The sequence below is a fragment of the Argiope bruennichi genome, chromosome 11 (assembly GCF_947563725.1).
Source record: "Argiope bruennichi chromosome 11, qqArgBrue1.1, whole genome shotgun sequence".
NCBI classification, from domain to species: domain Eukaryota; kingdom Metazoa; phylum Arthropoda; class Arachnida; order Araneae; family Araneidae; genus Argiope; species Argiope bruennichi.
Window position 1 is genome coordinate 2626302 of NC_079161.1, and position 20218 is coordinate 2646519.

At 30.0% G+C, this 20218-nt stretch overlaps 1 protein-coding gene across 50 annotated transcripts in view; it reads left to right on the forward strand.

Moving 5' to 3' along the window:
* LOC129957578 (uncharacterized PE-PGRS family protein PE_PGRS54-like) overlaps positions 1-20218 on the forward strand; it is a 173601-nt gene that overhangs the window by 52456 nt on the left and 100927 nt on the right. For 49 of the 50 annotated variants that reach the window (XM_056069967.1, XM_056069946.1, XM_056069970.1 and 46 more), the window contains 7 exons: positions 1481-1540; positions 4677-4742; positions 5509-5565; positions 7153-7212; positions 9359-9406; positions 11670-11735; positions 15271-15327. In XM_056069967.1, coding sequence (XP_055925942.1) covers positions 1481-1540; positions 4677-4742; positions 5509-5565; positions 7153-7212; positions 9359-9406; positions 11670-11735; positions 15271-15327 — 414 coding nt within the window. The remainder of the gene's footprint in view (positions 1-1480; positions 1541-4676; positions 4743-5508; positions 5566-7152; positions 7213-9358; positions 9407-11669; positions 11736-15270; positions 15328-20218) is intronic. The other variant, XM_056069957.1, reaches the window with a different exon arrangement.

Consider the following 20218-nt stretch of genomic DNA (forward strand, 5'->3'; position numbering starts at 1 on the left):
TTTTTTGACAGATTTATCCAAAATACAAAATTCAGCCCGCCGACTAGTTTAAAGCTGGATTCCAAATTTTATCTATTAAAACAATAATTTTCTTTTGATAAAAATAGTTGCATGCAAAACTGGGCAAGGCATTCACTCGAATCAGGAAAGATTATTTTAGAAACGCTAGACAAAAAAGAATGTCAAAATATTTCAAATATGTTAAGATTCAGATGTTTTGCTTCTTGATAATGCTATATTTACTTCATATAAGATATATTTAAAAAATTATCTCTTGCAAAAATTTACTTATTCTTTTTGATTTAAACTGATCAGGTGCAAATATCTTTTTTCAAAAATTTATCAATTTTTTATTTCCCTTTTATAAAGTTTAAGTTATAAAAAAAATCATTTTTATTTTCATGTGCTTGCGGATTGAGATTTTGCATGTGTTCGTATTTTAAATGACCATATACTATTTTGATACTTTTGCACATAAATCGTCAGTCACTCGTTAATTAGATTTGTTTACGTCTGTTTGGCGTCAAAATGTAATGGGTTTTTAAACATACATATTCTGGTTAATATTTAGAAGAGAGATAAACAAATTTTATTGCTTAGTTCGCTTACACAATTTTGTATTATTTTTCAATATTGATGCCGATGCATTAATTACAATTATATTTCTCTATTTTCTTTTGTTTTCTTCTGTCGGCGATATTTGCTATAAAAATATTTTTACACGATTTATTATTTTTTTTTATAATTTCAACATCTGAATTTTTATTTCAGATTAACTTGTAAATTATGCTCTTTTAAATTGTAAATTATGCTCTTCAATAAATACATTTTATCACAACCACTCATGTAGATTTAGATGAATACAAAATGCATATTTATAATTTACTTATACACATGCAAAAAAATAATATACTTATTTTCAAATGTACAGTGTCATAGATCCAGTAATCTATTGCTAATTTTATTCATGATAAAAAAAGATGGAAAAATCGGACTTTTATTGTTATTCTTAGAATTATATTATATTTTGAATTATATTAGTCTTATAATTCTACATTAGAGATACAAATTCTTCAAAAATTAATTCACAAATAAGTTTGGGTTCCTTCAACAAATACATATTATTTAATTTTTTTTTTTACTTATTTCTCCACTTTATTCTTTTATGCATGTCATAATTTTTTATTACATCAAAAATTGTAAGGAATTCAATAATTGGTTACTAATTATGTTCTTAATTAAGATCGGTTACTAATTAATTCTTAATTAAGCAGACTTGAGCAAATTTTCTAAACTTCAGTACGTACAGGTTAAAAAATTCTATTCAAAAAATGTTCGTTTATGCGCTTGAAATTAATTAAAATGAAACCATGAAGTACAGATGAAAAATCTCGCATCTCTACTACAGGAATTTTCTAAAAATATTTTTTTCTTTTCTTTTAAAGGAAATATTAATGAATTTTATATTTCTGTTTTTTAGTTGACTTAAGTGACTTGAGTGGATTAGGTGGCATAGGTGGGGATTCCAGTGGATCTGGAGGTAATCCGAATAAATTCTTTTTTAAATTTAGGTTCTAAGATCTAATGATTGATGCATACGGTGGATAAAAGTTTCCTCTCTGTTTTAAAAATTGATTACTTCGATTTCTAAAAATAAAAATAAAAGGCATAATCAAACATTTAAAAAAATTTCTGAGTTGTTTGTTCCTTATACGAAAATTAATGTTAGGGAGATTTAAATGTGTTTTCTACAGGTAACTACGCCAAGTTAGTAGATTTTTATCGTGATCTTCATGATAAAAATATGAAAGTTTTCATTTAAACAAAAACACACAGAAAGTGCCCATACGAATACAAATTTTAAATGATTTTTAAAAATCATTTTTTATATACTAAAAAGCAATATTTTTGTTTTTGTTAATAATTACAGTAGTAAAATATCTTATTGTATTTTCTGAAAAGAATGAACATGTCATCCATTTTTATGGCGTTTTAGAACTATTGCAGGTATGAATACGACCGAAAAAAATCGATTCGAAACTTTCAATTTTCTACAAAGATGCTGAATAAAAAAAAATGCTGAAATCATGGCACAGTTGTCTTTTCTACAAATTTCAATAGGTTTATTTTTATTTATTTATTTTTTTATTTTTTTGCTCTTTGTCTAAAACAAATATTCATATTATTTTTGTCTTGGTTATCCCATGTGGATTTGGCGGTTTAGGTAGAGGATTCAGTGTATCCGGGTGTAATTTAAGCTCATCTATTTAATTTTTTTTGCTTAAATCTGTAAAGAATAAAATGTGAGTGTTTATTAAAAATTTTGAGAGTTCTCTTTGTTAATAAATAGATAATTTGATTCATTTGCTTACAGCGAAATTCAGAGCATTATACGAAGTTTGTTTTTTATACGCGAATTTTACTGGATAAAAAATGAATTAATGTAGTAATTTCAAGTAGTAGTACTATATAAGTGAGAGCGCTAACAATGATTAAAATAATTTTCACAGATTGCTAAAAAATAGAATTTTCTTTCAAATATTAAGAGGTCAAGGTTAAAAAAATATGAAGAAAAATAAAATAGAAATATGAATGAAAGTTATAAAAATATATTATATATATAAAATGGAATTTTACTTTTAACTCTTTTTAATTTAATTTAACAAATCAGTACTTGATTTCTTCCCCACATTTTTCTTTTACTAGCAGATCTTTAATAGTTTTTTTTTATATTTTAAGAAAGGTATTATATATTATTCTGTATTTTATTAATCATCATTAATTATTCAATTATTATTAATTGTTAAAAATTATTGTATTTTATTTTTATTTAAATATATAACGATAATTCATAATTTATTTAATAAGAAATCATCTGTTCAATAAAAAGAAGCGATTGAGTGATAAATAGGCTTTGAAAATGTTCAAATATTTATATTGTCATCGATTGTACACTTGTACAGAATTTCTGTACTGCTCTCTATGAGGAAGCTATTACATTACACGAGGAAGAAAGTAAAAAGTAATTACAAAAATCTATGTTTAGAAACATAAAGCAAGTTAATTAAGAGCCTACAGAAAACTTCTGGAGTATTCTCTCTTCACTGCGGTTTAAATTTCGTTTAAGTGCTTTTCGCATGAATTATTTATATTATTTAGAGATTTATTTATTTAGAGAAAGTTTCAAAAGTCATAATTTGCGAATCACTGAAATTAGAAAAATTCTTCGTGCAAAAGCTGTTAAAATTTATTATACAGTCAAATTTCTAAGTGGAATAGATGATATTATAAACCGCCCTTCAGTTCACCATGTGACCTGGAGATGTGTTTCATAGGAAAATGAAATACAAAGTATCTAAAGATGATGTTCTTTCTTACTCTATGTTAGTGAGCGGAAGACGAATATTCAGGAGAAAAGTGGGGTTTGCTCGTCTTACAGTCAGGCTCCCGAATGAAAGGTGATAAACTTACGATTCATTAACTATCATGGCTTTATGACAAAAGAAATTGCATCCGTAGACAAAGAATAATAAATCGAGAACAAGCGCGCATGTACAGGAATCCAGAAATAGATATATTGAATCCAATAACATTCTCTTCGCGGCACCATTTCATCATTTACCGGCGTTGAGGTTGGATACCATGGGGGTAGAGGGGAGGAATCTGATGACATTTTTTCCTCCAGATATTGTTTCCAGTGAAATCTGTTTGTAGTTGAGAAGTGGGTTTAAGAAATCAATATAATTAAATTGCAGATGTTGAAAAATTATCACCATAATAAAAGTTTATTATGATAAAATTGGGACAGTGATCTATTCATTAATGATCTATCTTTAACAATAATTGTAATAGTTAAATTAAATTGTTGAAGCTCAGCCATTTTACACTTTCTCTGAACTGCATGTTAATCTTTAAGTTGCTCGACATTTATTTTTGCAGCTCCTGCATTTCTTGGCAATATAGAACCTACAACAACATTTCAATGACAGTTTTCAAGAAGAAAGTATATTTAAAGTATTAAACGAAGGATGGATTTGAGTTTTTCTCACAAATTGGTGTCATGAAAATCTTTTCTATAAAAAGTATATTCTGAAATATCCGTTTTAATTTACATAGTTTCTAAATTTTTCTGACGATAAATATCTTTTTTAAAAATTAATTTTTGTAATTTTTTTTAAAAAGGCAAATTAATTCTGAAACATTGTTTTGTCCAATTTTATTTCTTCAAAGTACGGTTTTAAAGATCTGGGTTGAGATTACATCTATAAGAAGAATAACATTTCGAACATATTTCTCTAAAAAATGGAAACATTGGTTTATTAGGAGCCATAGATTCATAGTAATGTAGATTATATCAAACACGACTGAATAGATCTAATAAAACTATGACGAAATTTAGGCGCTTACATAGAATCTTAAATTATGATACTTGTTCAGAATTTTCATCATTTCATGTGAAACTCTAAATGATAATTATTTTATATTATGAATAGACAATTTTATGTTTATATAGGAATAATAGCTTTTTCTTTTTGAAGACATCACCTTAATAAGGAGAGAAAGAAAGGCAATAAATGCAAGGATTATACAATGTTCTTTGCATCCAATTTTAGTATTTCTTGAATTCTCATTTAAGCTATTGCACAAATGATAATTATAACACGTATTTCATGTAGGCCTCTTGTTTGGTGGTTCAGGTGGATCTGGGGCTTCCGGTTCTGGTTCGGGAGATTACAGCTACGGTAAGTCATTTTGTATTAAATTTATAAAATGAATGAATAATGCATATCACATTGTTTTGTATCAATCGCTGGAATTTATCCATATTGGTGGTTGGTGAGAGACCATTTGAATTCAAAAATAAACAAATTTAAAATCGTGATATTTTGATGCATGTCATGGAGATGATATCATTTGTAATTCAACTCATCATATTCCATTGGCTGATTTAGATTTTTAATATAGTTGAAATTAATTTTTGACACCTCCATCTGGTTTACAAATAATACGAATTTGCTACCTAGAAGAAGGGTGATATATATAAGCTCTTAGCGTAATAAATATATTATTTATGAGAGAGACTAAAATTGGTGTAAATATAGTTCACAGAATCTACAAAAAAAAATGCGGAATATAATTATGATAGCTGAGAAAAAATATATGCATCAGTTTTATGAACAAAAAGTAATAGAAAGTGCAAAGTATTAAAGCTTATAGAGTAAAATATTTAAAAATTGCTCCAGTGTAAACATTATATCGAAAGTTCTTTATAAAATGAGAAAGGAAGAATTCATTAATACCCAGTATGTTGGCCAATGGATCACTAAAATGAATCAAGACAATCAATCTTCTGTTAATAAATATGGTGGAAATGCACCGTTCTGCTGCAACTATTATTCATTCCCTATTAGCTCCTACGAACATACAGAAGAACATTTTTTTATGTTAAAATAAGTATTCTTTGAATAATTGAAAGATTATTAAATTCATGAATATATTATATTTTAGGTGATTCAGGATCAGACGCTTCCTCAATAAGTGGAGGTGATTCAGGAAGTGGAGGAGGTGAGCGTATTTGGCAGATTTCTTATATGAATTTGCGAAATATGAAACTGAAATTTCATTTCTAAATTTAAAACTTAAAAATGTACGGAAAATGAATGTATTTCATGTTAAAACTTCTAGGCTTAAAGAATCATACTGAATATTTTCAGATTTTCTAAGAATCTTATAATACCCTGGAATGGATAACAACCAATATAGAAACCAACATTTCTCTAATGAATATGGAACAACCGAATTTGTACATGCCTTCATTGTACTGGCGTTTAAAAATAAATAACTAAATTCAAAAATAGGAAGAACAATCAGGCGATTTAAAATTATAAACTTTTGAAAATGAATTCCTGAAACTTAAATGTATTACTGCCGAGTAATAGGAATGGAAAGGCGGATTTATTGGTCTGGCTGTTTAAGGAGCAAGAATATGACATCATTTTCTGTTCTGATTTCAAAAGGGTTGGAACTACGTTGAGAAATGAGGTTGGATGATGAGAAGACCACATGAGAGCTTTTCTACGAAGTCTCATAAGTGTAGATTAAATGTCAGAATCGGAAAATGAATAATAATTTTCACCCAATGACTTCTTAACTTTGAATGCCTTGAAAGACTTCCGCTGAATTAATTATCCATTATTACAAAATGATAATTGGCCAAAATTTAAACATTGCTACTAACTTCAATAGTAAAAGATAAGAGAATAAAAATTTCAGCGACCAACATTTCTTTTCCCTCCTTCAAAACGGATGGTCAATCTATAGTGGACCGAGACAGTTAGTCTCACGGTAACAGCAGTTACATCTAAACAGTTGATAATGAATTATATTTACTTCCGTGATAATGATCAATTTCTTCAATCCATTTAATATTATAAAAAAGGGCTATTTTGAGTTTTTAGACCATGTTTTGATGAGATATGCAGGAGTGTTCCCAAATTCTGTCACGTCTGGCATTGCTTCAGGTAATATAATCGCTAATATCCAATATAAATCCAATCTTTTCTGCAATAAATTATTTATGTCTTTAATTGAATGTGGAATAATCTTGCATGTTTTAAAAATGACCCAATATCCGAATCTACTTAATCAGTTAATTCGCACGTCTTCAGACATAAGCCAAAATTTTACTCGGCTTATCTCTTCAGTTTTCATTAAAATGCGATTATATAAAGAAAATTTCATCAAAGAAGATATTTTTTTTATCAAAGATTTCATATTGCACATGATTGAATCAGTCATCAATAATTCTATCTGACCTCAGCTGAAATTAAGTTTTCTTCGTTTATTAAATTTATAATTTTATTTAAAAATATGAATACATATATTATAATAAGAAATGCAACTGCTTCTTAGATAATCTATACATTGATGGATAATAACGCAACTTAATGAATGTCGTATATATTTCTAAACCGATTTCTTTATCGCCTTGCTAAAGTATTATTTTTTCAATAGACATTGGTATATTGTAAAAGTCGTTTGATAAAAGGATTATAATTTTCCGTTTATTAAAAATATTTAATTCTTTATTAATTTCCTGAATTTTATGCATAAGATGACAAATGATAAATTTCTACTTTCATTCTATTTTAGATGATTCAGCAGGACTTGGTGACTCAGGTATGGGTGGAAGTGGTCCAGGAAGTGGAGAAGGTGAGCGTTGTCAGATGATTTCAAACAAAAATGCGAATCGTACAATTTCAATTGCATTTAGCTAAAAAATAACTGTAAGAAATTACATGAAAATAATCCTTTTTTACATTTAAAAACTGTTTGTTCATTGAAAGATAACATAAAAAAATTGTATTAATGACATTTCGGCTGAAAAAACTTCCTTTATAAGCTGCACTTTAGCTTCTTAATATTTTTGCATTCATAACATAAGAATTGTACCGATTGTACAGAAATTAACAGAAATTATGAAAATTCATAATTTCAGGTTACTGAAAAAAAAAGTCCTCGAAAAAATGTTAAATTTTTATAAATTCAAAATTTTAATTTGTATGGTTTGTATTATATTGGTTTATAGTATAAACCAGTTAATTTAGCATGTGACGCGGAGTTATGTTTCTGAGAAAAATGGAATAAAAGAAGTTGCTGAAGATCATATTCTATTATGCCGTCAGTAAATGTGCTTATTAACGAGAAAAGTGGACTTTTGCACGTGCCACATATAGGCTCCCCACTGAAAGGTGACACTCTTTATATTCAATAACTATCAACGTCTTACGACGAAAGAAATTGTATCGGCAGATAGAGACGAACGAACCGAGAATAAGCGTCTCTGTACAGAAATTCAGAAATGAATATTCTAAATCCATTAAAATGCCGAAAACGCTGTCGATTGAAATAGTAAGCCATTATTAGTCGATTTTTTTCCTTAAATGCATAGCCATTTCATCCTCTTCTGACAGTATCCTGAAAAAGAATGAGGAGAAGCCTAATGACTTAGGTTTAAATTGAGATGTTTTTTTATCTGTTAATCTGCTACATTTAAAAGCGGGTTTTCAGACTCTGTATTCTTAGCGATGATGTTGAAAAATCTAACAAATCTGTAATTGTCGATTACGGCTATATGCTCACTGTCCCAAATTTGTTTATGATCTTATATTCAATGGTAAAAGTATTATTGGGAAAGGAAAAATATTTTTTTCATCATTTCAATACTCTCTAAACCAGAGATCCATCTGTAACTCGTCTTACATCTTTATCCTCTCTACAACATTCAAACACGTGCAATACTAATCAATATTACTCAATTTGATTGATAGTTTTCAATCAGGCTGTATATTTAATATTTTAAACGAGGGATGATTTGGCTCCTAGTTACCATGTTTGGATAGGACATACAGAAATGCTTTCATATATCAAAATCATTTCTAAGAGTCATAGATTTAGTAAAATCCCGTCTTATGTCCATTTTTTTTCTTCAAATGTAATATCTATGCACTTTCAATCAATGATGTGTTAATTTCTGCAAACTTTCAAAAATGAAAATTAATTCGGTCACACAGTTTTATAAATTTCGTATACTTTTTAATATATGCTATAGTTTCAACAGATATAGGTTAAAATGTATTCTACCAAATAAATGATACACCTAAAATATTTCTTTAGAAACAAGAAGCAATTGCTTATTTGGAGTTTCTGATTCACAAGAATGCAGATTAGATTAGGATAAAATATATTTAACACTTTAATCGAAATGTGGAATCTTCTCAATTTCAAAAATTACCCAACATCCGAATCCACTAAATAAGTCAATTCTCATGTGTTCAAATGTAAGCCATGGGTTTTCTCCCTATATCTAATTCTCTCTATATCTATATTGAATTTTCGTTAAAAAATTTCTTTAAAAAAAGTAAGTATTGTTTCTTATTAGCTCTTGGGCCATATAGCTCGTATTGCATATAATTAAAACAATAGCTAATAATTCTACATGACCTCAACTGAAATTACATAAATTTTCTTCACTTCATTTAACAAATTTTCAATTTTATGTAAAAATATGAATACATGTGTTATAATAAGCAAAACAACTGTTTCTCATATATTCTACAGCACTTTAAAGCATGATAACGCAATGTAACAAATAGCATACCACTATTATATACTGAAGCAATATTTTTTCAATATGTTTTTCAAAACGTATGCAGTGTTGATATATTATTAAATTTGTTTTATAAAAAGATTATATTTTAAGCAGATTAAAATATTTCAATCTTTATTATTCGCATGAATTTTATGCATAAGATGACAAATGGCATACTGCTAACTTCATACTTTCGTTCTATCTAAGATGATTCAGGATCAGGAGCCTCGGGCATGGGTGGTGGCGGCTCAGGAGGTGAGAGTTTTCAGACGATTTCAAACAAAAATATGCAAAATGCAGAATTTCATTTTCATTTAAAAAGACGATTCCCTAAGAAATGACTCAAAAATTAATGCTTTAAAAAAAAATCTGTTTTGAATAGGAAATGCAGAAATAGTTCCAAATTTATATCTCGAAAATGAATTATAATAGTAATATATTTAGTAAAATCCTGTATAATTTCTTTTTTTTTTCAATTGTAATATCTACACTCATGTTCAAAATTAAGGACACAAACATAAAATCTAAGAAAAATGAAAAACTATTCATTGTGTTGCCACGCAATTTGGCAGAGAGGTACACTACAATGGAAGAAAGAACATAGACACATAACACATGGAAATGATTTTAATTGAGAATTAAGAAACAGGGTATATCAAAAAGTGTTACATTATGAATCAGAGATAAAGCATTTATCTCGGGAAAAACTTGTCTAATATGGAGTACGACTACCGTGCTCTGCTATACAGGCTTCATAACGAGCTTTCATACTGTTTATGAGGGGGTTAATAAATGCTTGGGGCAACAAAGCCCATTCTTCCAAAAACGCGGCTTTTATCTCTTGAGGTGTATTAAGAGAATGATTACGCTGTGCAATGGCTCTTCCGAGACCATCCCAAACATGTTCAATAGGAATGAGATACGGAGACCTCGAGAGTAAGTTCATACGTCGAATATTCTCTTCCTCAAGAAAATCATCAACGATCTGGGCTCTGTGTGGACGCGCGTTATCGTCCATAAACATGAAGTCAGGGCCAAAAGCACCCCGGAACAAACTCACATAGGCTTTAAGGATCTCATCCATATAGCGATATGCATTGACAGTACCCCCATCGAAGACGTGCAGTGATGTGCGACTGCCCAACATTATGCCAGCTCATACAAATTTCTCTGCCACCAAATCTGTCGATTTATCTTACGTAGGAGGGATGATAGTGAGCTCCTCGCTCTCTTCAGATGAAGATTCAACGAGTTTCACACTGTGTGGTGAATCTCGACTCATCACTGAAAAGAACACGTCCCCATTCTTGCTGTGCCCAAGTCTGATGTGTTCTGCACCCCAGCAATCGAGCTTTTCTGTTGGATGCAGTCAAAGGGACGCACTCAACTGGTCGCCGGGCATAAAGAGCCCTCTCTGCTAGACGTATGCATACTGTTTGTCTGGAAATTCTTATTCCAGACGCAGCAGCAAGGTCACGAGCAAGTCGAGGAGCGGTTATCGACCTATGCCGTCGTGCGCGTAATGCCAAATAGCGATCCTATGCAGGCGTAGTTGCTCTGTGCCAGCCTTGGCCGGCCTTCCTTGTTACAGTACCACTTGTTTGGAATTGATTCCACAGCCTGGATACCACTTTCGGTGCTACTTGTAACCATCGAGCCACCTCCGCTTGAGACTGCCCAGCTTCAAGCCTGCCAACGGCTCGCCATCTCAAGGAGTCGTCTAAACGATTATGAGAACTCCTTCTCAATAAAAACAGGTTAAATTTTTTGTTTTAATGCAATATTCACAAAATTGCAGGCAAAATTCCCAAATACCTAAACGGTCTTATTTCAGTAGTTCCTCAAAAACTAATGCTAAACAACATTTTTTCCCCACAACAAAGGTTAATATCGTGTTACCGGCCCTTCACAATATATAAAATATAATTTGTTTAAAATTTACTGGTAACCATTTATAATTACTTTGAAAAATATTTTTTTGACCTTAATTTTGGACATGAGTGATATTTACTTTTAACGAATAATGTATTAATTTTTTAAAAATTTCAAAATTTGAATTTAATGAGGTAACACTTTTTCATAAAATAAATATTATAGTATCAAGAGATACGAGTTAAAACTTATTCTGCCAAATAAGTAAGAAATCTAAAATATTTCTTCTGAAACTGGAAACAATGGCTTATTAGGACCTGTTGGGTCGCAGGAATGGAGATTACATCCAATACGACTGAATCGATTTACCATCCATTCTTCAAGAAATTATTCTTAGCCGAAAATTCAGCAAGTTACACCGAATCCTAAACTTAGAATACTAAACTAAAGTTTAGAATTTCATTTAATTCAAAAAGACAATTATTTTTGCTTATAAAAATACATTTTTATGTTCATACAGAAATCATCCAGAAAGTCAATAAATGCAAAGATTATTCAATGTTCTTTGATTTTAAATATTAACCTTTCTTGAATTCTCATTTAAGCAATTACACACATGATAATTATAACAAGTATTCTCATATAGGTCTCTTGTCTGGTGGCACAGGTGGATCTGGGGCTTCCGGCTCTGGTTCGGGAGACTACAGCGACTGTAAGTTATTTTGTGTTGTAAGAAGAATATTTATAAAATAGTAATTAAAATCAAAATTGTTAAATTGATTGACGTTAATCGTAGGAATTTTCCTCCCCAACAAATTGTGAGAGCTCTATGGAGCTCAAATATAAAAATGTTTTCATTCATGATATTGTGATTTTCTGAGTTTATATCATTGAGTAGAAATGATTTGTAATTAACCTCATTTGGCATTTCTACAGAGATTTACTGTTTTTACCATTCTTTCTTTATGTGTCATGGTGATACCAGTCATAAAAGAAATAGAAACTCTGCCATCTACATGAAGGATTTATGTGTATAAATAATTAGCGAAATAAGTAGACTATTTATAATTTTGACATAAATTTATGTAGATGTGAAACATGCCATTCGTAGAAAGGTATGGAATATAATTCTGTTAACATATGAAAAGAAAAGTAATTTACAGTGTTTTTAAAAACTGCGTTATCATTATGAATAGCAATAATGTAAACCAAACCGTACAATAAAGTTTATAGGACAAAACATTTAACAATGGCTAAAGTAAATCAACTATTCAAGATTTCTTTTTTTCATTAGAATTTGAATGTTCAATTCTAACTAATCCTGACGATATACTCACCAACAAGAACCAACATAAACTTTCAATTAGTAATTTATATGCTGGATTGCGCGATTCTGCTGAAAATATTATTCATTTATATTTTAAGGTGAAATAATTTTTTTTTTTACCAATCGAAATTATATGGTTCACGCATAGGCTCTTAAGGTTCCACTGCCAGTCCAGGATGAATAGTTGTCTAGTTGTGATAATGATGACGTATCAAGCATTTTTAGAAGACTGAATTTTAAAAGATTGTATTATTCAGTTATTAAAGTTTTCATACTTTTAACCAGATTGAAAATTATTGATTAACCGGTTTTTAAAAATTTTACTGCTGCTAGCCGGAAGGGGAAGTTAGATTCTTTTGTCCGGGGATTAAAGGAAAAGAAATTCAGTACCACATGCTTCTATGATTTCAATAAAGTTATTGCTCTGATAATGACAATGAAAGAGAGTGAAAGATGAAGAGCTTTTCTACGATGTCTTGTAAATGTAGATTAAAACTCGGAGAGTGAACATGACTTCTCAACAAAACACTTCTCAGCAATGAAGTTATTTAAAAACTTTCATTGCAATGATTATCCCTTATGACGAAGTGACCTGTGTCCGAAGTTTTAATAGTGAGGGAGGATGTTGTAAGAAATGAAAATACCGCAATTTCACTCCTTCAAAACGAAAGGCCAATCGAAACTCGACGCGCGTCTCTAGCTTCCTGGCAACATGCATTCAATGAGTCAGTTTATGCTGAATCTAAATTACTCTAGTGATAGAGATCGATTGCTTCCAGCATTTAATACTTTAGACATGTGTTAAGTTCAATTTTCAAAGCTTGCTTTTGGATTAAACATGGGAAATATTTCTAAATTTGATCATGAGATTCATTACCATAGATAGTATAACCAGTAATATCCGGTCCAATGTTCCTGTTTTCTGGGGAAAAAATACCTTCTTTTTTTTATCTTCAATCGATTGTAGCATTACGTATTTTAATATATACGTGCATTTAAAATTGACCTAACACATACGCATTTTTAAAAAAGACCTAAAATTAGAATAACCCTTTTTGATGAAGCCCTCTTACCTTGAACTAGAAGCTTTCATTTTATTCTGTGTTTTTATTGCATTTTTATCTAAAAACAAATATACCAAGAAATATTTTTTATAGATCGAGGACTTTGCTCCATTATCAATTATTGAGCCGTATAATCCTTATTGAATGAGGCTAAATCGGTCGTCTTTTATTTTATTAGATCTTAGTTGATATTTCGTTACGTTTTATCAAGTTTTAATTCCTTTAAGCAAACTCAAAGCTATGCAAAGATGTAATTTATTTATGCAAAGATGTAAGAAGTAAATATTTCATGTTACCAAGAGTCCACTTTTGCTGTTATTATAGAGCTCATCTTCCGGGTTTTCTCAGAGCATATTCATCAGCAGGTGACGAAGATAACAAATGCAATCATTATTCATTCAATATCCGTGACGCACAAGTTTATTCATTCAGGGATTCTGTTTTATCTTTTAGATGAATATAAGATCTTTCAAATATTTTCAGTCAAGTGGATCTGGTATATCAGGTGGCGCCGGAAATGGCTCGGGTGTTTACAGCTACAGTAAATTAATTTACACTGAGAATACAATTTTTAAAAAAATAATGAATTTGATAACTACAGGGGGATAGATTTATGTTTAAACTATTATATATTGTCCATTGATCGAGACCATATTTCAATTCACAATAAACGCGCTTCAAGTTTTGATGCTTCTGGTTTCATAAGTTAATAATAAACCACATCAGCTAAAGAACAGGAACTCAACTGTCTAATTTAGCTATTCAACAGAGAAATATTTATTTTCTAACGTATTCTGGGGATCCTCAAGTAACAGAAACATATCTATCGAAAGACAGGCTTTTGCTATTATAAATACGTATCGAGAATTGTTGTATTGACGATAATAATAAATAGAAATGTAAATATAAAACATGTAATCGATAAATAAGTTTGGATGTATCCATAGAATCAATAGCATACATGAAGTCATTTATCTTTAAATAAGAAAAAATTTTAGATTTTGTAAGTTATAACTCGGGTCAAAAATTATTTAATACAAATATCTAAATAAATATATTAAGAAGAATATTGGAAATAGAATAATTGCATGTTAGAAAAAAGAGGAATTTAAACTGCTCAGTCATTCTTACCAGCATTTCTGTAACGATGAAATATAATAAAAACATCGATTTTTTCAATGTTTCTTCATATATATTACAGTTATATGCTATTGTTTAGCATTGTAAAAAATAAAGAATTTTAAAACATGATTAGTAAATATCGGATATTTGATTCCGATAGCTTTGCTACAATTTCATTGCGCCCAAAATTCAAAATAAACAATTTATAAATCAATATAAAGGTGCAAGTAAAAAAAAACTGTTCTGCGCAATTCTACATGTTTACAATTATGCATTTCCTCAAAAAAAAAAAAAAAAAAGATTTGTTCCTAGTAAATTGACTTGATGTTCATTTCCTTAAAAAAACTGTTATGAATTGTATAAAAACTGTTTCAAAATTTTAATTATTTGGCCTATATGTGTTTTATTTCATAATTATAATAATAATAGCAACTGCTTCCTAGTATTTCAAACTTCTTATATATTTTATAACACTTTGAAGCATAATAACACAATGCGAAGTAAATAACATGCTGCTATTTTCTTATTGATATATTCCCCGCCTAATTAAAATTTATTATTTCCAAAATGCTACCAAAAAATAATTAATTTTGTAATATTATATATATAGAGTAATAAAAAGAATTATAATTTTACACATATTAAAAGTAGAATATTTCGATCTACATGTTAAATCGCATGAAATTTATTCATGAGATGATATATTGCTAACTTCATACTTTCATTCTATTTAGATGACTCAGATTCAAGTGCCTCGGGCATGGATGGAGGCGGGCCAGGAAGTCGAGGAGGTAAATGTACTTTGAAAATTCATGTAAAATTTTGCTAACTGAGAATTTTCAGTTTCAGGCAATCTGGATATAGTGATTAAATTTATTGAAAAATAAATAAATTCCTCATTGAAATATATTTCTACATTGAATTACATTCAAATGCAAGAATTTTTGATATCATATTCAATGAATTTCTGAAAAAATGTTACATCAGTTTTTAAATGCCATGATTATGAATAGGGTTGCAATGTAAACTAAATTTGCTTCAATTTTCTTAATATGGAATTCTTAATGCGGAACAAATGAATAAGCTGTTCATGAAAGAAAACATTTTTCTTTTACAAAAGTTGTTCCTTACATCATGAATGAACGTTCAGAAAACGTCGAAGGAGTTGAAAAAACCTTTGAGCAGCTCGTTCCATAGAAAAATGTGATGAGAGGAGTACGAACAGGAAGTCCACCATTCAGGAATACCTGCCAAAAGGAAACAACTGTTAATAGCAGTGAGCATCGCTTCTTAAACTCGTCATTTATCACGCCGTCAGAAATGATGTTTACCTTAAGACCCAGTAGGAGTAATCTTTACATAAACTTCTCGCGTGCTCTCTAAGAAAGTTAATCTCCCGAAGAAAATCTTGTAGGGTAATGGTTACAGAACAGAACGCCGTCTCATACCCCAGTATCCGTGACCATTCTGGTCACTGAACGGTTTGGTATAAAAATAGGAATACAATATTCCTTGGCATGTGTTCAGCATTTTTGCTGAATCTGTCGTGTGGTCCTCTGCGAGCGTTTTGAGGATCAATTCCCAGCATAGCGTCCGAAAATCGAATTTGCATTCCAGAATTGTGTTTCTCAACTTACTAAAAAAGGCGGTTTTCGATACATGTCTACAAATCTAATCTAAAGACAACACACCCAATTTCAGCTATGGAGTGTTTTATATTAATCCAAACACCAGCCTACAAAAAAAAATTCTTGTTTGTAAATTTTTAGTTTATTTATATGAGCAATGATGATGTCATTCCAAAATACAAACTAAATTTTATGTAACACGTAAGGAATTTTTTACAAATGACGATGAAAAAATTAACAAAATGCAGTATAATGCATACAGTTGCAATTGTAGTTACTATTAACTAAACACAATAATGCTGTTCATTTACAATATTATGATAACTTTTGTGTTTTTCTTGAAGTCAAGCAGCTTCTTTTTCGGGTTTTTCGTTTACGGTCCACATCACTGTCTCTTTTTAAAGACCAACAGTAATCGGCCATCCCACCGTCCTTGATATCTGCGTTCCATCTTCTTTATATAATGGTTAAATCTTTCACTTTGCTCGTCACTCATTTTTCCTAAATTGTCTGGGAAGTATTCTAAATGTGAGTAAAGGAAGTGAATTTTAATGCTCATATTGTACCCCAAAAGATGATAAGTACGTAATAACTCAGTTACAAGTTCTTTGTAATTTTCTTTTCTCTCATTTCCCAAAAACCCTTCTACGACATCTTTAAATGCAACCCAAGTCTGCTTCTCTCTATTTGTTTTACATTGTTCAAAATTGGAATCTTTAACTAATTTCTTTATTTGTGTTCCATCAAATATACCTTCTTTAATTTTAGCGCTAGATCATTTTGGGAACTTCGATATAAGATACTCAAAACATTTTCCACCTTTATCCAAAGCTTTCACAAACTGCTTTATGAGTCCCAATTTTATGTGAAGTGGGGGCAATAAAATATTTTGTGGATCTATTAAATATTTATTTAAAATATTCCTCTTACCAGGAATCCATTCTTGTCTTTTAGGCCATATCTTTTTTATCCAATGACTTTCTCTGTCCCTGCTATCCCATTCACAAATAAAGCACGGGAATTTAATAAATCCACTTTGTTGCCCGAGAAACAGACCTATAACCTTTAAGTCACCACATATTGCCTACTTGTGTTCAGTGTATTTTATTTTAGTGAGAAGCATCTCCATACTTTCATATGTTTCTTTCATGAAAACGGAATATGCAACTGGAACTGATGCAAGTTTAGATTCGTTATGCAATAAAACTGCTTTTAGACTCCTCTTTGAGGAATCTATAAATAGTCACCAATCATTCGGATTATAAGGAATATTATCTTCTAATTCATGTAACAAACCAGGCACAATAAACCAAGAAGTTATCATATTTGAAAAATGATAAAAATTGCTTTTCTCGATTCCTGTATCAACTAAACGACGTATGTGTCGTTAATAAATTTTTCTCTTTTAATCGAGAATCTAATAATTCTGCATTTTCTTTAGTTAAACCTAAATCACGAATTAAGTCATTTTATTCGGCTTTATTAAATTTTTCAGGTACTTCATTTTTCACGGTGAAATCCAAGCCTTTTTCATCACTTTCGATTTCAGATATATTAGCTCTATCAAAAGCCTCAGGTCCTGTCGGGACAGGAATATTTTCACAATGTGCTACAGGTCTTATAGCAGACTTTAAATTTGGGTAAACAATGTTTGATTTCGATCGCTTATTATATCCTGCAATTTTACACAAACAGAAATAACAATCATCCACATGGTTCTGCGTTTCAAGCCATACCATAGGTATTCGAAAAGGTAAAGATAAACACTTACCTAATCCCATTTCTTAACTTTTCTACGCAGGAACGACAGGTGAAATGCGGCTCCCAATATTTGTCTTGGTCGCCCAGTTTCATACCGAAGTACCAAAAGTAGGCCTTCTTAACGAAGGAAGTGATCGTATTTCATTGTTTTTTTAACATATATTCTCCACAAATGTAGCAAAATAAATTTCGATCATTCTCACAACATTTCAGGGAACTTCTTCTTCTTCTTGCGTACAGCCGACCACCCCGCCACCACTGAACGTAGCAGTATCGACAGGATTTATTGTGACCGACTGCTATAACATTTCAGGGAACTACTCGCCATATGAGAAACACAATAAAAAGGGCACAGTTCAACGATAAAGAAATACAGGAAAATTAAAACATAAACAGTAGAACAACTGCAAACATGATTGCTTTTGATTTGACGAACAATTTTTTTAGAATAAAGATAATGCAAGACAGTACTGCCATCTATGTTTTGCATTTTAAAATAAAGGAATTTTTAAATACAATTATAAGTGTTTATTCAATATAAATGTATTATTTAATTTCAATGAAGTAAGAGGTTTTCAGAATTTATTTAAAAAAATAAACATACATACTTTATTAATTTATCCTATCCAAATCGCAAAAAATCTGTGTATTTTTACTTATTTAAAAAAACTTACTTTTCAAAAAAACTGTACGTGACACGTAAAAAGTGATATTATTTTTGAAATAAACATGCCAAAATACATAAAAAACATCTATTACTTTTAAAACAAGAAATTGTTGCAGGTTGGTGTAATGTTAAAAATATATTTTACAACTTAATTGAAGTCTTCAAACTGGAATTCGTCAAATTCTCGTGGTGACGATTTCTAGTAAATATCGGACACGGGCAAGTTAAAACGTAGTTCCTTAACTTAATAATTACACTCCTAAAACTCGGATGGCGCAACAGGTATTTATGAATAATGACACTGTTCCGAAAACGCAAAACAATTAATTGAGAAAATTCGTACCAGAAAATCAGGCAATTTAAGATAAATGTTATTTCTTGATATGGCCGTAATGAAGTAAAATTCAAAATTTTTGCTGGTTTAACTTTCACTGAGTATATATATAAATATATATATATTGTTGAAAAACAAAAGACAATCCAAATCGTCACTTTTATTTATTTCTCTACAGATCAACGTGATCACCTTCCACTAAAACGAAATTAAAACATGCATATAAGGGATGCACATACGTTAATTTGCAAAATTTGGAAGAATTTTCTGTATTTAGGTGTAACGTTATAGGAATAATGCAGTCAGTGCCAGTTGAACAATAAAAGAAGTGCACAATTATATTCGCAAAAGACTTATACCCTAGACTTCATTCTTATCCAAATACAAACCTCCCTATCTAAATTGACGAATTTTATTTTTCAGGTGTTTTGTATACAGCATGGAATATATGATTGAACAAATAAATGAAAAGCAGAGTTATTCGTAAAGCCGAAGTGTGAATATAATTGTTTTAACATATATACTGAGTTTGTTGCAAATATATGATCCAAAGTGACCATAAAAAGTACAGGAAATGTATAACTTTGAATGTGAATCTTTTTACACACTTTTTTATATTTTGTATCTAAGGAGATGCATAGTTTGTTATGCACTGATGAAGAAACTAATCATCCTGTTATTAAAATAAGTTTTCTCCTACAGCTAGACTATAAATCTTCAGTCAAATACTAAAATAATACATTATTCTGACTTATTAATAATTTTCTTTTAAATGGAAGTGGCCCTAGTTTGCCCGGATTAAATGGAGGTGAGCTATGTATGATTTACTTTTGCATTTTGACATTCTTAGTGTAATTATGAAACCAACGTGACCATTTGCTCTCCCTCCTAACAGTCGCCTTATTTCTCCACTTGCACAATCAGTCAGGCGTTGCGTAAATATTCTGAAAATGCGAAAATCGTGAAAAACAAGCAATTGTTATTTTTCTTAATTCAAATCAATTTAAAATTTGTAAAAATTAAGAATTCCGATCATTTATTCTTTTTCATATTTCATCTATCATCATTTGTTGCAATTTGACTCCACTCACTTATTTAGATTCTGACCTTAGTTTAATTAGCTTGTTGTTATTAATATTGTGGCATTATGACAAGGATAGAAAGACAGTGGAAGATTTGAAACATTTGGTCTAAAAGGCACCAAGCTCTTACAATTGTATTGATACAATTATGTACCAAGTTTCAGCATTTTATTTCAAATATCATTTTGCATTCTTACGTATGGCAAAAGA